The sequence below is a fragment of the Rhinopithecus roxellana genome, chromosome 3 (genome assembly GCF_007565055.1).
Source record: "Rhinopithecus roxellana isolate Shanxi Qingling chromosome 3, ASM756505v1, whole genome shotgun sequence".
Taxonomy (NCBI): Eukaryota; Metazoa; Chordata; class Mammalia; order Primates; family Cercopithecidae; genus Rhinopithecus; species Rhinopithecus roxellana.
Window position 1 is genome coordinate 171,614,687 of NC_044551.1, and position 12,453 is coordinate 171,627,139.

The 12,453-nt window shown below is 48.8% G+C and overlaps 2 protein-coding genes across 2 annotated transcripts; one reads left to right on the plus strand and one right to left on the minus strand.

The window, feature by feature from the left end:
- Nucleotides 1–1,566: 1,566 nt before the first annotated feature.
- On the minus strand, nt 1,567–2,570 carry HIGD2A (HIG1 hypoxia inducible domain family member 2A). Its single transcript, XM_010386381.2, has 2 exons — nt 2,350–2,570; nt 1,567–1,992 (listed from the first exon to the last, which is right to left on the minus strand). Exons 1-2 carry the CDS (start codon nt 2,501–2,503, stop codon nt 1,826–1,828), a joined length of 321 nt encoding a protein of 106 aa, XP_010384683.2. The 5' UTR covers nt 2,504–2,570; the 3' UTR covers nt 1,567–1,825.
- Nucleotides 2,571–2,676: 106 nt separating this feature from the next.
- Nucleotides 2,677–7,359, plus strand: NOP16 (NOP16 nucleolar protein). Its single transcript, XM_010386382.2, has 5 exons — nt 2,677–2,885; nt 2,975–3,083; nt 4,390–4,459; nt 5,964–6,070; nt 6,916–7,359. The coding sequence occupies exons 1-5, from the start codon at nt 2,779–2,781 to the stop codon at nt 7,057–7,059; spliced, it is 537 nt and encodes a 178-aa protein (XP_010384684.1). The 5' UTR covers nt 2,677–2,778; the 3' UTR covers nt 7,060–7,359.
- The last annotated feature ends 5,094 nt before the right edge of the window (nt 7,360–12,453 follow it).

Here is a 12,453-nt window from a genome sequence, read left to right on the forward strand (position 1 = left end):
GACCAGGAATGCCTGTTTGAGACTTTCCATGGAGGAGGAACTCACAGGTCACCTCTCCTCCAGAGTTTGCTCAGGTCCTCAGCCTCTTCCAGAACCCTCAAACGTTACGTACACAAATCACTGGAGAGCTTTGGGACTGTGTTCTTCCACTGTACAAGACTGCTGCTCAGCCTGTTTCCTCTTCCATACTGTGTCAAGAACCAGATGGTCTAGGCCGGGCGTGGTGGCTCACATCTGTAATCCCAGCACTTTGGGAGGCCGAGGCAGGTGGATTACCTGAGGTCAGGAGTTCAAGACCAGCCTGGCCAACATGGTGAAACCGTGTTGTTTCAGTATTCTACTAAAAATACAAAATACAAAAATTAGCCAGGTGTGGTGGTGCACCTGTTACGCCAGCTACTCGGAAGGCTGAGGCAGGAGAATTGCTTGAGCCTGGGAGGTGGAGGTTGCAGTGAGCAGAGATTGTGCCATTGCACTCCAGCCTGGCTGACAGAGATTCTGTCCCAAAAAAAACAAAAACAAAAACAAAAAAACAAAACACCAGATGGTCTAGATCAGTGGAGCCCCACAGACTCTCGGGAGGTGGGAGCAGGGTGAGGAACTGATGGCAGAGTGGAGGGCAGAACCCTGTCTCTGACCTGACTATGGGAGGCCTCATCTGAAGGAAGGTTGTCCTACTGAAAGTTTGAAAAACTGCTGGGTAGATCAGTATTTTTCAAATGGCATTACTCTAGGCCCACTGAACTAGAATCTCAAGGAGTGACCTTGAGATTCTTTTTTTTTTTTTTTTTTGAGATGGAGTTTTGCTCTTGTCCAGGCTGGAGTGCAATGGCGGGATCTCAGCTCACTGAAACCTCTGCCTCCTGGGTTCAAGTGATTCTCCTGCCTCAGCCTCTCGAGTAGCTGGGATCACAGGCATGTACCACCACGCCCAGCTAATTTTGTAGTTTTAGTAGAGATGGGGTTTCTCCATGTTGGTCAGGCTGGTCTTTAACTCTTGACCTCGGGTGATCCGCCCGCTTCAGCCTCCCAAAGTGCTGGGATTACAGATGTGAGCCACGGCGTCCGGCCAAATCTCTGCTTTCAAAGTGCCCTGGGTGGCTGTTACTAGAAAAGTTCGGGAATAACTAGACTACAGATTTCTTTATTTTTTTATTTTTTTTTATTTATTTTTTATTTTTATTTTTTTTGAGACGGAGTCTCGCTGTGTCACCCAGGCTGGAGTGCAGTGGCCGGATCTCAGCTCACTGCAAGCTCCATCTCCCGGGTACAGGCCATTCTCCTGCCTCAGCCTCCCCAGTAGCTGGGACTACAGGCGCCCGCCACCTCACCCAGCTAGTGTTTTGCATTTTTTAGTAGAGACGGGGTTTCACTGTGTTAGCCAGGATGGTCTCGATCTCCTGACCTCGTGATCCGCCCGTCTCGGCCTCCCAAAGTGCTGGGATTACAGGCTTGAGCCACCGCGCCCAGCCTAGACTACCGATTTCTAAGCGCCACACCAGTCTAGTCTGTTTCTTTCAAAATCAAAGACCAAAAACCATGGGGATGATACTTAATTCACCATACTACAAGTGGATTTTTAGAGTTTATTAAGCAGGGGAGTGGAGGGGAGATGTGGCACAAATAGAAGTATGTAACATTCAAACAACAGAATCTAGGATTTTTGAAAAAACTTTCAGTTACGGTTACACAAAGGGTCACTTCCTCCCCCAACGACACATGGGCCTCTCAAAGGAGAGGAGGGAGTAAGACCCATGGTAGGGCCAGTGGTTGCTCCTGGGTTTTGGAATCATTTCTGTGGAGCTTTCAAGGCCAGACCTTGGGCTCAGGGTCGAGACTTCATAGCGGTTACAGCTAGACCCAGCAAGAGGGCTGTGACCGTGAAACCCTGGGCGGCGATCCGGGTGCGCATCATGAGCTGAGAGCGCTGGCTGTCGCCCCGGTAGAAGGAGTAGAGGCCGTAGGTGAGGGCGGCCACCGTGGCCAGGCAACCTGAGGAGGGGACAAAGCAACGGGGAAACAGCAGGTCGGGCCCCGCAGGTCATTCTCCGCTTTAGGTCTAGCTTCCCCCAAGCCAAGATCTCTGGATCACAGCGGAGGTAGGGCGGAAAGGGTAGGTCGAGGTGAGGTCCTCCTAGTTACAGAGTCCTCCCAATGCTAGGCCCCACATCCCGCCCCCTAAACCCGCTGCTCCCGCTCCAATCAGTTTCGCCCCTCACCGCCCCGCCGCCTCGTTACGTCTCTGGTCCGCTCTCATTCGGCTCCCCGCTAGTGCTCTGGTCCTCCTCTACTTCCTTCCCTCCGACATCACTCTCCTCTCCTTGTGCAGTTCCTACAGCACCCACTTACCTATGGGTACCACCGGGTTCTCGCGGGTCTTGCGAAGGAACTTTTCCTTGAAACTCTCTGGATTCCTGTAAACAGTGGGGCTAAGCCCCTCAATGACTGGAGGCTTCGATGGTTCAAAGGGAACCTCCGGAATCACAGGGCCGGGAGTCGCCATGTCCGGGCCACAGCAGCACGAGAAAATAGGGACTCCGAGCTCTGCCTCCTGGTAAAGGTCATGAAAGGGGCGGGGAAACGACTAGATTGAGCGTTGTAGGCAGGCGCAGGTGCTCGTTGCATCCTGGGAGTCGTATGCTCAGAACGGTAGCGCTACGAAAGGACTACGTTTCCCCAAATGCCCGCAAAGCGTTGTGCACGCCTTCCGGAAGGAGTTTGTTACACGAGGTCTGAGAGTGAGAGGCACTTTGAGCTGCTGGTGCCTTGGTCAGCACAATGCCCAAGGCCAAGGGCAAAACCCGGAGGCAGAAGTTTGGTTACAATGTCAACCGAAAGCGTCTGAACCGGAATGCTCGACGGAAGGCAGCGCCGCGGATCGAATGGTGAGGGGGCTGGGGTTCCGGGTGGCGGTGGGCCTCGGCCGGGAAGGTCCGCGAGATGACGGATCCGCGATGTCTCTCTTTGCCCGTAGCTCCCACATCCGACATGCCTGGGACCACGCTAAATCGGTGCGGCAGAACCTGGCCGAGATGGGGTTGGCTGTGGACCCCAACAGGGCGGTGCCCCTCCGTAAGAGAAAGGTACTGACATGGCAGGGTCTCGGTCCTTGACTTCTTTACTCTTCCCCCGCCATACTGACCTAGGTTTCAGAACTTGCTTGGTACTGCCCATACCTTCCCTCAGACCCTTCCCGAGTTTTCGACCTCCCCACAGTTGGAACGCTCAACTGATGGTGATCACGGGTCTCTTGACGACCTTCGTCACACTCCCTCCCCTGCACACATTCCCCACACCCTCTCTACTCAGTCTTTCTTCTCTGAAATTAACCCATTGGCATCTCAACGGTATTTTCCTTAATGCATCTTTTTCCACCCTTAACTTCGCTAATTAGTACTGCGTAAGAGTTGGATATCTTTACACCTTTCCTTTGTTGTTCTATCATCCTTGGTCTGAGGCTTCCCTAGACTTCCCTGACTGCAGTCTCCTCCCCGGGTTCAAGCGGTCTCCCACCTCAGCGTCCCAAGTAGCTGGGGTTACAAGCGTGTGCCACCACACCCGGCTAATTTTTGTCTTTTTAGTAGAGACAGGGTTTCGCCATGTTGGCCAGGCTGGGCCTCAAGTGATCCACCTGGCCCCCTGGAGGCTTCAACTATTAAAAGAATCTAGATTCCCAAAAGAAAAGCAAGCAATTCATCTTTCTCTGCTTATCTATAAAATGGGTATAACACTCCTTGCCTTAGGGATTATCTAACCCGTGTGGCTGTAGCCTCACATTTATTCAAGAAATGGCAGTGCCATTTTCCTCTGGCATGAAATAATAAAAAGAAACTTGCCTAAGGCAATGGGACAAATGCATTCAGCAAGCCCATTCATTAGGTTAACTAATTATTGAGAACATGTCACATCCTAAGCACCCTGGGGATTTAGTAGAGAACAAAACACAAAGTTCTTTTCACCAAGGTTATGTTGGGGGTAAAAGGCACAGACGGATTACTTGAGGCCAGGAGTTTGAGACTGGCCTGGCCAACATGGCAAAAACCCATCTGTACTAAAAACACGAAATTTAGCTGGGCATGGTGGTGCACGATTGTAATCCCAGCTACTTGGGAGGCTGAGGCAGGAGATCACTTGAACCCCAGGGGAGGTTGCAGTCAACCAAGATTGCGCCACTGCATTGGAACCTGGGCAACAGAATGAGACTCTGTCTCAAAAAGAGAGAGAAAAAAAGCCTCCAGGGCATTAGTTCTCATTGTTACCTACTTCTACCTAACCTTGGGCAGGGATTCTTATGGGTTAGTAGTTGTGTTGGGATAAGCAGGAGTCTATAACTTTCCCTCATCCTTCTGGTCTCAAGGACTGTGGTCTCAAGGACTCTGTTCTCTGCAGGTGAAGGCCATGGAGGTGGACATAGAGGAGAGGCCTAAGGAGCTTGTGCGGAAGCCCTATGTGCTGAATGGTGGGTTTGGTCCATATATTCCTTTAGGTCACTGTCCTGCACCGTGGGAAACTGGGAAGGGCCCTAAGATGTTCTCATTTTGCAGATGGAGAAACCAAGTTTCAGAGGGAAGAAGTGAGCTGGTTCAAAGTTCACAGAGTTAGGACTGTGTCCTGGCTGGGTCATTTTTCATTGTACTGACTAAACCCTGACCTTACTGTGTGAACTAAGGTCAGAGATGTTCAGGGAGGATGTACCTAGGTGCCTGGGAGAATAGAAGAGAAACTAGTAAATCTCAGGCATGTGTATGGCTTATCATGAATTTAAGGATGAACCGATTTTTAGGGATTCCACCATCTCAATAAATGTTTCCAATGACAAAATCGATTTTACATATATTAAGGCTATAGAGAGTGAATGCTAAAACAGAGGAGAGTAAACCCTACAGGAAAGTGGGAATACTCTAGAATTCTTCATTCATCCTTCCCCTTACCTGTCAGGGAGTTTAAGCAGCTCCCCTGAAGATAAAGGATTTGAATGGCCAGACATTTGATACAGAATTCCTTGAGTTCCTGTCTTTATCTCAGTGGTTCTCATGAGAGTTACTGCACAGGATTGTATAAACAAAGCCATGTGTACTTACTGTAGTCAAAGAGAAATATTTTTTAAAATTTTAAATTGTGGTTAAAAAATACATGAAAGTCACGATCCTAACCATTTTTGAGTGTACTGTTCAGTCAAATATACTCACTTTGTTGTGCAACAGGTCCCTATAACCTTTCATTTTGCAAAACTCAAACTATACCCATTAAACAGCTCCCCGTCTTCCCCTACCTCCAACCCCTGGCAACCATGTCAAAGATAATTTTATATACAATAGGACCTAACCCCTGGATATTATTTGCCTACTTCCTTTCTCTGAAGTAGCTCTTTCTCTCCCTTCCTAGATGAGAAATGGAGTAGGATTTGCCTGCCTATTTTTAAAATGAAGCCATTAGTTGGCTCCACATCCTGGCTTTTTCTCTCCCATGGAGCACTATTAAGGTGCCAGGGCCCAGCTTCAGGCCCCAGACCCAGAAGCTCTAGATCTCACATATTTAGACCATCCGATTTCATGTGTTGCAATAATACATCAAGAGCTTCTTTGAGCGGCTTATAGCTGGAAGGGAGCCCTGTCCTGTGGGCAGGTATGTACCTTCATCTCTGTCCTGAGACCTGCCACTAAGTAGAGGTTATTAGTTTGTTACCTTCTTTGTAAATCCACCTGAGGCCTGGAGAGAAGTGACTTCCCTTTCAAAAAGTTGCCATACTGGTAGATGATTGGGTCATAGGAGACAGAGTCTGGGATCCAAGGGGCCGAAGAAGGTTCCAGCAATGAATTGGGGAATGGGGAGGAAAAGACCCCCAGGTGGTTGGTGTGGTGGGTCTTGTGGCTTGGGAGTGGGTGAAGGGGTGATTGGACAGCTCAAAGAGCACAGAAAGCAAAGCCTTATTCCCTGTTTCCCCGCTTCTGTCATCATTCCAGACCTGGAGGCAGAAGCCAGCCTTCCAGAAAAGAAAGGAAATACTCTGTCTCGGGACCTCATTGACTACGTACGCTATATGGTGGAGAACCACGGGGAGGACTATAAGGTGAGCCAGCTGAGGCCACGTGGGCTGGCTGGGAAGGTGCCCTGGACCATTCGCGGCTTGATCTGCTTGCGCAGCACCTGTTTTCTGAAACGGTGCAAAGAAAGGGAGGAAAAAGACTCTAGGAAATGGATCCTACTGACAGAGACCTAACTCGAACGAATGCTTATGGCAAGCATAGACTGAGTGGCCTTGGTTCCTGTCTCACTCACAGATAAATGTTTTGCTTGCATATGGTGTTTTTGGTGTGTTTTTGTTTTTGAGACAGAATCTCTGTCACCCAGGCTAGAAGTCTATTTTTGGCTTCCTTAACAGTGGAAAGATCTGGCTACAAACAGTGGACCCTTGGACCCAGGTGGGATTAGTTGGCTATGATGCGTCACGAGCTCCTCAGCTGGCCCCAGCTCCTCCCTGGCCCACTGGACTCTCAGGCCTTCCTGGTCTTTTTTTGAGACAGAGTCTCACTCTGTCACCCAGGGTGGAGTGCAGTGGTGTGATCATGGCTCACTACAGCCTCAACCTCCCAGGCTGAAACAGTCCTCCTGCCTCAGCCTCCCAAGTAGCTGGGACCACAGGATGGTTAATTTATTGTTTTTGGAGAGACAGGGTCTCACTGTGTTGCCCAGGGTGGCCTGGAACTCCTGGGCTCAAGAGATCCTCCCACCTCGGTCTCCCAGAGTGTTGGGAGTACAGGTGTGAGCCACTGTGCCTGGTGCACCACAGCCTTTGAGGTTAGGATTCTGGACCTCAGGGGTAGATAGCAAGTGGCTTGCCTAATTCAGGATGAGCTAAGATTTCAGCCTTTGCCTGTCTAGCCCTCTCTTAAAGTAGCTCTTCTCCTTTCTTAGGCCATGGCCCGTGATGAGAAGAATTACTATCAAGATACTCCAAAACAGATTCGGAATAAGATCAATGTCTATAAACGCTTTTACCCAGCAGAGTGGCAGGACTTCCTTGATTCTTTGCAGAAGAATAAGATGGAGGTTGAGTGACTGGTTTACATCACAGCTGCCCCAGGCCGAGGCCTGCCCTGGACCAGTGAAGCTGGAGTCAGGGTGTAAGGCAGGGAGGGCTGTGTGGCTCCAGAGGCGCTGGCCAGGTCCATGGAATCAGAAGGTTACGCATGCACACACACACGCACACTCCCCGCTCTGGGGAAGGAACTGTTCTCAGAGGCTCCAATTTATATTCGTCTGGAGGTTCATGGAAAAGCCAGAACCTGCTGTTTTCAGGGTAGGTGGTTTTTATATATAGTGTGTACATAATAAAACAAAGGTATTTTACTTCTCTGATGATTTTGTATTTTCTGCTCTCAGCCAAACCCTGGGGCTGCCCCAGCGAAAAGCACCTCTACCGGGGCTGAGAGGCCATCCTGTCCTTCAGCAAGTGCTACATTCACATGCTCTTCTAGGCACGGCCCCCAGCCTCTTCCTGATTGCTGTCTGCCCGTTTCCCACACAGCAGTTCCTCTCACCTCTACAGAAGCTCGCCAGGAACCCTGGGCTGCTTGGAAGGGGCCTGCCTTGGCCATGCTAGTCCCATCCCTAGGCTGGGGACTGGTGGGGCCCTAGCTTGAGGCCAGCTGTGGCTTTACTGGCAGAGGGTAAGGAGCTCGGAGGGTAAGGAGCTCCGCTGGACTCTAAGCTGCCCTCTGAGTGACCTGCCTCCTCTGCTTTTCTTTGGATTGCTTATACTGGCCTTGGTCCGAAGTGAATCCGAGGCCCCCAACCTGGCTTCTGGGACTGGTGGGCTGGTGAATCCTACTCTGTTGTATGCCAAGCACTGGGCTACACATGGCTTGGCCATCCTTTGGGCCAGGCTTGCCTGATTCAGTGGCATGAGGTGATGTCCACAATGTAGCAGGATCACGAGCAGGGTATGGAGTGGACACTGGGCATTTTCTTAAGTCCTGATACTTGATCCCCAACTATTAGTCATACAAAAACCTCATTCCCAGGGTTTCTCAGAGTCACCTATCAGCTGTCTCTTGTCACTCATTGTTCTCAAAAAGGAGGGCTTGCTTTTTTTCCATAGATCATTTCATGTGAAATCTTGTATGATACATGGGTTTATCCTCATCTTACAGGTAAGGAAACAGGCTACAAGGAGTCGAGGTGGGATTTGAAGTCTGTCCAACAACTAAGCCTAGGCTTTCTGCTTGCTGTCTTCCCCTTTAAGGACCCCGAAGGCTGCCCATCAGTCCCACACCGTCAAGTCAGGCTGGGAGAGCCCCAGAGGCCCCCTTACTGGAGCCAGCTGTAGACTCCAGCAATGACTGGCCCTCGGAAGCATGAAGCAGTGTTTAGTCTGCAGCGGAGCTCCTGAGGGCCTATTTGGCCCCATCTTATGTCCTCCAAAGGATTCCAAATTCAGGCCTTTGGCTGGGGTGGCCCCTTAACGTGTATATTTACACAGTTGAGGAAAGAACTTTAGGAAGCCTTCCCTACCACTATCCTGCACCCCCAGGCCATGTGAGTGTCTTGTAGGTTTTTTGAGACAAGATCTTGATCTTGTATCCCAGGCTGGAGTGCCATGGCATGATCATGGCCCACTGCAGAAGCAGCCTCAACCTCCCAGGCCCAAGTGGTCCTCCCTCCTCAGCCCATCCCAGGAAGCCATCTCTGGTGGCCTCTCTTCAGAGGGATGGTAATAGGTCAGAGAATGGAAAATCAGAAGCCACCGCTTCATCTGAGTTACTTAAGAACAAAAGCCCCCAGTGCCAGGTGAGTGACCAGACACAGGTTCAACAGGTAAGTGTAGTGAAGACTTCCCTTCTATGTGAGGAGTGGACGCTCTGCATGGTCGGCACCACCCACTCCCTCAAGTCCACAGCCTTCCCTCCAGCTATCTCTGTTGGAACATGAGAGCTGCCCAAACATTTAACTCTGTTCCCAAGCTCAGCTAGGTTGGCAGCTGTTGGGTTTAGGCAGTGGGGGGAACACAGTATCACCCAGGCTAGATCATTCTGAGATGAGCAGCTCAGGGTAACTGGACTGGTTCCCAAGAGCAGGTGATCGTGGTTCCTGAATCACAGAGTCATATTCAGGAGCAGCTGGGTAAGGGCACCACACAGCCAGTTAGGTGAGGTTCTTAAGGCCTGTTCACTCACTTTGCCCAGTCTACGTGTGGTGGAAACCAAAGCAGGTGAGCACTGTGCCTGAGGAACAGGCCAGCAGCCCCACCAGAGGAGCGCAGCCACTGGCCACTGAGCCACAGGCTCCAGGACACTTACATTCTGTACCAGTATCACAAAGCGGTGACACTCTGGACCTTCCGTGCCCTCAGTGTGCTGCTGGGACCTGACATTCTGAGAGCGGTCTTGATAAAAGTAGCTCAAATAGACATAAAGAAACTATTCTTCAAGGTCACCTCCCACAACTGGGGACTTTAAAAATTGTACTATATAAAGATATTCATTAGACATACACAAATCTTAATTAGGTAAAATGGGACCCCCTCAACCATTAAACTGGTTCCAAAGGTGACCTCTGTTAAACTGCATTAAGTTTGGCCTAAAGCTGCCTCTGTACATAGTGAATTATAACCTAACTTAATGTGTAAACACCCTGCAACCTAAGAGTCTACTCTTGTAACAAGTAGCCAAATCTCAGCCAACCATAGGCTGAAGGCTGCCAAAACATGTCCAAAGAAGGGAAACGCCAGACTGCAGCCAATCAGGCTATCTCTGTATGTCATTTCCATTCCTTTGCCTATAAATAGAGCCTGCACACATTCTGAACCATTGCTTTTGGTCCTGAGTGCTACCTGGTTCATGAACCCTTTTCTGCTCAATTAAGCTGTTAATTTGTCTATAAAATTTTTCTTTTAAAAAACTGGTGTCAGAAGTAGGATCCGAAGTAGAACTTCAGTGACCTCCAGGAGCACTGAGTGACCACACAAAATGGTATCTGCCAGGGCCCATCGTGCCCACTGATCTCTCACAGCAACTAGAGGCCATAGTGAGTTCTGGGATTCTGAGCTCCATAAATTTGTGTTTTGAGCTCTCCAAGTTTATCTGAGCAATTTTTACTGGACTGCGTCCTGGATTAGACTCAATCCCATAATAAACTGGATGGATCCAGTTAGAGGCACTGGGTAGGTCATCCTTTTGATAATGGTCTTGTTTCAATCCAAGGAGTCTGGGACTCCACCTTCTGGGACTCCATCTAATTTTATATATAAGATTTATGAGGCTGGGTGTGGTGGCTGACGCCTGTAATCCCAGCACTTTGGGAGGTCAAGGCAGGAAGATCTCTTGAGCTCACAAGTTTGAGACCAGCCTGGGCAACATGGCAAAACCCCATCTCTACAAAAAATACAGAAGTTAGTTGGGCATGGTGGTGTATGCCTGTAGTCCCAGCTACTCGGGACGCTGAGGTGGCAAGATCTCTTGTGCCCGGGAGGCAGAGGTTGCAGTAAGCCAAGATCACGCCACTGCATTCCAGCCTGGGCGACAAAAGCAACACTCTATCTCAAAAGACAAAACAAGTCCGGGCGTGGTGGCTCACACCTGTAATCCCAACACTTTGGGAGGCCGAGGTGGGAGATCACCTCACCTGCCTGGCCGATGTGGTGAAACCCCTCCCCACTAAAAATACAAAAATTAGCTCGGCATGGTGGTGCACATCCGTGAGCGCAGCTACTCAGGAGGCTGAGGCAGGAGAATTGCTTGAACCTGGGAGGCGGAGGGTGCAGTGAGCTGAGATCACACCACAGCACTCCAGCCTGGGTGGTGACAGAGTAAGGCTCTGTCTCAAAAAAAAAAAAAACCCAAGATTATGGACCCAGAACTTGTTTTTAGAAAAACAGGCTAACCTTACTAGAAACAACTTAGAATTAAAATGGCCACAATGAGGAAACTTTAAATAAAACTGTTTATTTGTGGGACACATTAGAAAAGAAAGGATCAAAAACTCCACAAAAACAATGGGATGCATTTTAAATTGGTCTCTGCAGAGGCACCCAAAAGACTATACAAATCTAAAATTGCCTAAAAGATTCTTTACAAAATGCAAATGAAAGGCTCATGCAGCACACTAACCCCGACTGCTCCTTCTCTTTCTCTTCTTTACCTCGATGCTCTGAGTACAGTAACCCTTTTGCGCAGTCACCTTTTCTCCTTGAGATTAATGAAAGAGGGGAAGTTGGATAAATGCCTTGCCAAGTGAGACTCTAGTCAACCAGCCCTGCCTGCTGTAACCACTTTTACTCCATTGTCTTAAGCTGAGTTTAGAGCCATCGTAAAGACTTAACTAATCCAAGAGAAAATACTCAAAAATGTACTGGGAAATTGAGAATCCTCATAGGAGCTTATGATCCAGGCCTCTAATCTTTACCAGTTTATTCACATGATACTGGGACCTGGTGAAGCTCGAAAATTGATGGCAGGAGTAGAATGGAAACAGCCTGAGGATGTTACAGACCACTCCAAAACCCCGAGAGGGGGGCCAAAAGGAACTAGAAGAATTGCCGAAAATCTTTTAAATTCAGTCCCTAAGACTTTTCCACAGAAAAATTGGTCAATCACATAATCTTGTGGGCAAAAGATCAACCAGTTTCAGATTATAGAGCTCATTTAGAAACACTACTTGTGAAACCTGCAGAGACAGAAATGACATTAACTGCTCTATTTAAAAAGGACTTCATTCAGAACTTCGCAGTCTAATTAAGAAATATAAACCAGGATGGAAAGGAGCAGATACGGTTGCTCTAGGATTTCCAAATTACACTGAACCCTTCACCTTGTTTGTTCATAAACACAACAATCAGGCATTAGGAGTTCTTTCTCAAGAACATAGTTGGCCCAGCACTTTGGGAGGCCGAGGCGGGCAATCACCTGAGGTCAGGAGTTCGAGACCAGCCTAACCAACATGGTGAAACCCCGTCGCTACTAAATACCAAAAATTAGCCAGGTGTGGTGGCACATGCCTGTAATCCCAGCTACTTGGGAGGCTTATGCAGGAGAATTGCTTGAACCTGGGAGGCGGAGATTGCAGCTAGCCGAGACTGCACCATTGCACTCCAGCCTGGGCAAGAAGAGCAAAACTCCATCTCAAAAAATAAATAAATACATGAAAAAGAACATAGTTGGGAGAGCATAGGCCCATCACATATTATGGCCTGCAATTAGACCCCATAGCTAAGGCATATCCTAATTGCTTAAAGGCAGTGGCAGCAACCACCAGATTGGTAAAGGGTTCATCTGACCTGGTTTTAGGGAATGAATTTTTTTTTTTTTTTGCAAGTTCCACATGCTGTGGAAAGTCTATTAAATTCCAGTCAAACCCAGCATTTTTCAGCAAGTAGACTAACATCGTTTGAAATTATTCTTTGGCAAGATATGTCATCACAACCCAAAATGAGTTAATAAAAAGCAGACTCTTCCC